This window comes from Zerene cesonia, chromosome 1 (genome assembly GCF_012273895.1).
Source record: "Zerene cesonia ecotype Mississippi chromosome 1, Zerene_cesonia_1.1, whole genome shotgun sequence".
Classification (NCBI taxonomy): domain Eukaryota; kingdom Metazoa; phylum Arthropoda; class Insecta; order Lepidoptera; family Pieridae; genus Zerene; species Zerene cesonia.
Window position 1 is genome coordinate 4,502,631 of NC_052102.1, and position 4,462 is coordinate 4,507,092.

The 4,462-nt window shown below is 31.6% G+C and overlaps 1 protein-coding gene across 1 annotated transcript in view; it reads left to right on the forward strand.

The window, feature by feature from the left end:
- Positions 1-6: 6 nt before the first annotated feature.
- Positions 7-4,462, forward strand: part of LOC119839799 (major facilitator superfamily domain-containing protein 1-like) — a 12,190-nt gene continuing 7,734 nt past the window's right edge. Inside the window, exons 1-7 of the mRNA XM_038366243.1 lie at positions 7-291; positions 420-547; positions 1,222-1,372; positions 2,512-2,637; positions 2,962-3,167; positions 3,393-3,606; positions 3,843-4,056. Coding sequence (XP_038222171.1) covers positions 424-547; positions 1,222-1,372; positions 2,512-2,637; positions 2,962-3,167; positions 3,393-3,606; positions 3,843-4,056 — 1,035 coding nt within the window. The 5' untranslated portion in view covers positions 7-291; positions 420-423. The remainder of the gene's footprint in view (positions 292-419; positions 548-1,221; positions 1,373-2,511; positions 2,638-2,961; positions 3,168-3,392; positions 3,607-3,842; positions 4,057-4,462) is intronic.

Here is a 4,462-nt window from a genome sequence, read left to right on the forward strand (position 1 = left end):
TCTGTGGTGTATAATGTATACCAAGTAACTAGTTCTTCACCTATGGTGTATACGGTGTACCTACTGTAAATGTTTGTGTTATTGTGTAGATGTTAATTAATACCTACTGAAATATAGCCAGAGGAATCATTGTTCTACGTAAATAACTATATGATCGAAATTAAATGCATTCCAGTTAATTTTATGTATAAAATACCGATTATGAGTAATTAAATGTTGTAGTATAAAATGCTGTTCGAGTATTTATATTAATTGCAGTTATTCTTTTCTTATTTTCTCATCGCTTATAAGGTAAGATGACGATGCTAATTATAATATTTGATAATTTTGTACATAATATTAAACATTAGAATTTAAGCCTACAAGAATGGTGTTTACTTTTATTGTACGTCATGTAAGTTCATTTATTTAATTTTTAGGGCAATGGATAATCCTGATAGCAACACAAATTCACGATCAATGATGGAGCCTCCAAATTCCTGGTGTCATCCAGCCCACAAAGTGCATAGATTTGTGGCTCTGATACTGATGTGCTTTCTTTGTTTTGGTAAGTTCTATTGCTTGCAAATTTCATTCTGTTAAGACAAAAACCATTAAATTGAAAATGTTTTAGATAAAAATTTGTGAAACTGCAAATCTTTGTATGTTTTATTTAAGACATGATGAGAGCAAGGTATTTGAGATGAGGTATTAAAACTGTTATAGAAACTACCTACTCAGAACCTACCAAAATTCTTTGTTTCTAGATTTCAAACAACATTAGTATATATATATGGATATAATTATCTTGAACAGTGATCATTTATTGATACGGAGCAAAGTTTACTTTATTGACCTGTTCTACATTTAAGTCATAATAATATTATTAATGATTGTGTATTTTAGTTTACTTATACCTATACTAAAAAGAGACCTAGGGATAATCCTAGAAAATAATTTCTTGATGAAAATATGCTCTTTTTTTTGGGGGTATTAATAGTACTCTATTTTTGCCATCTTTTATTAGTCAGTACTGAAACATGTGCTACTGTTGAATTAAATGCTAATCTACATAAGCATTAAAGTATTATTAATATTAAACCAAATAGAAGTGTTTTCTGTAATGTTCAGTAGTCAAAATATTCTAGATATTTTCTATGTTGATCAAGCAAATACTATATATTCTTGATAGTTTATGTCACATTTTGTATGCAAATAAATGTTGATATTATCTGTCTACAGGTTCTTATTTTTGCTACGACACACCTGGGGCCCTAGCAGACAACTTTAAGAGTGACTCTTCATTGAATACATCACAGTTTGCATTGCTTTATTCCATATACTCGTGGCCAAATGTGGTGTTATGTTTCATTGGCGGTTATCTCATTGATAGGTATGTGTGTTTATTGCTATCACATCATGTCCATGTATGACTCATAGGCCATATGAATACTTATTGTTACTTGATAAATTTATGCATTATATATTCATTATAATATATAATAATATCTCTCATAGATTGCAAAACATGTTTTAAAATTTATGATAGCTTCGGAAGAATGAATTTTAATAGTTCCTTACTGGTGTGTCCAGTTATGCTTGAATTTCTTTGAGAATAAGTGCTCTGTAAGACTATACGCCACGAAAGCCACAGCTTTTGGTTTAATTTGTATTAATATTAAAATATCCCAGTGTAGCTAAAAGAGACATGCTTTAAAATGAATGATTAACAATCATTAGTATACATAATATGTATGTTTAAAGACTGAAAACGCTCATTTAGCGAAACAATCGCTGACAACGTGTCGTGTTCACAATAGAATATCAACATCGGAAATTCGTGATATAGCTCTTATAAAAAGGCTCAAATGCGTTAAAAGGATCACAGAAAGACCATATAACGACATTTGTGTCGTGTCTGCATACTATACAACCAGGACGAGTTAGGGCAGTGAATACAAGCCATGACGCGTACTTAACGTTAATTGGTTTACTGTAATACAATGGACTTTTATTATTTATGGCATTTATTATTTGAAATAATTATAAATTAAAAAAATACAATAAAATCGTCAATTTTTGCACTCGCTGACCCTTTCAGTGGCAAGTTCGCTTCGCTCGCTCTGGTCGTGCGGTGGTTCAGAATGAACCTTACACCACAGTCGCTTCCCTTGTAGCTATCCATTTTTGCACTATTGTAACTGAGTAGGTACTATATATAATTAGTAGTAACTAGCAGTTCGCACCGATTTCGCCCGTGGTACATATATAGCCTATGTCACTCAGAGGAACTGCGCCGTTCTAATGGTGAAAGAATTTTTAAAATCGGCCCAGTAGATTTTATCCATTACAAACAAACAAACAAAAAATCAAATCTTTCCTCTTTTTAATATTAGCATACATTGACACGAATTTTGCGATGACATATTTTACTGTGACTGTGACTAGTTGTAGACCTTTCGCTCAAAGAGCAATTTCAGTCTTTTAACGTAACATATGTAAGTCTCAAATAATTCACATTCAATATTTCAGATATTTTGGTGTTAGATTGGGCACAATTATATACATGTCCATTCTGTTTGTTGGTGCTGTTGTGTTTGCATTTGGTGTTTACATTAACAAATTTTGGCTAATGATACTTGGAAGGTTCATATTTGGGTAAGTATTATTAAGTTAAAACAATTGATCCTTTGTCATTGTTGCCGATTGAATTATTAATATAAATTCGTAATTACTACTAATTTTATGATTGCGAAAGTAGCTCTGTCTGTCTGTCTTTTTCATAAAAAAACCGCTCAAACCTTTTGGATTAAATTTGTTGCAAAAATAATTAGCCCCGAGAAAAGACATAGGATAGTTGTTGTCCCAAAAATCCCAAGCAAACAAGAAAGTTAGTAAAAAGACATTTTTTTTTGACACCCCTGTCAATTTTTTTACTCCTTTCTGTTAAAAAAGCTCTATTAACGAGGGATTTTGTCGCAGCATTGGTGGGGAGTCACTGCAAGTTGCAGTTAATAACTATGTTGTTCTGTGGTTCAAAGGAAAAGAACTTAACATGGTTTTTGGATTGCAACTGTCCTTCTCTCGATTTGGTAGCACAGTAAACTTTTGGGTGATGGAACCTATTTATAGATGGGTAGCACATTACTATGGAGGGTATGAGCGATTGGGTGTTACTCTATTTTTGGGTAAGTGTAATATTACGCATGTTGGACGTTGATCTTATTTATTTATTAATGTTTATACCTGGGTGATTCATGATTTTAAATAAGACTATTTGTCAAATGAGTAAATATAGAGTGTTTTAATTATAATTATTATTTTTTTTACCAAAGTATCCGTGTTTATGGTAATTTTATTAAAGAAAACTTATTTATGTTCTTAATATTTATGGATTGTAAATAAACTTTCAGCTTCCCTCACGTGCTTAGGATCTCTCATATGTGGGTTGATACTTGGATGGATGGATCATCGAGCTGAAAAAATTTTGGAGCGAAGCGAAGAACATGCCAATGAACCGCCTTTCCGTCTATTAGATGTATTGAATTTCAAAACTGTGTTCTGGCTTGTTTCTGTCATATGCGTGGCATACTATCTGGCTATATTTCCATTTATTGCTTTGGGGAAGTGAGTATCACCGGTTTTGTTATTTTTGACAATTTTTTTAACAAAATAACGAAAATATAATAACACTTATTTGTTGCTAATCTACATTAATATGATACGGAGGAAGAATGTGCATTGATTTTTTTTGTTTGCATATATGCACCACGGGCGAAGCCGAGGCGAACCGCTAGTTAGTAATATTCGTGTGTATTGTAATTGAAACAATATTATTTATCAATGAAATTGAATATTTTTAGGTTGTTTTTCGAAAGGAAATTCGACTTCAGTCCCCAAGATGCAAACACTGTTAATTCAATGGTTTATTTCCTATCAGCTGCTTTAAGTCCATTTTTTGGAATACTAATTGATAAGACTGGTCGAAATGTGACGTGGGTTATTTTAAGTATAATAACGACTATTGGTTCTCATTTCTTACTCGCTTTCACATTTGTAAATCCTTATGTAGGAGTGGTAAGTAAAAATTCATATTTTTTAATTTTCCTATTATAGAGTTTAAGAGGATATTATTATAGAAAGTTTTACACATCCTAAATATTTAAAATGAAATGATTTTTAATTCTTAGACCAAAATTTTAAGACCATGGAGGCATTCAATGGGACACAACTTAATATATATTTGAATAATTTATTCTGGAACGTGTATATTGCTGTAAGAGCGTTTATTTAATTTGCAAATCATATATTCTACAAATAAAGGTTACAAGTAATCAAATAGAAAGATTGATAATTCAATTAATTTTTTATGATGAAATTTATACTGCACTGTATAAGAGACTATCTGCGCCTCGCGGTTTCACCCGCGTAAGTCCGTATCCCGTAGGAATATCGGGATAAAAAGTTGCCTATATGTTATTCC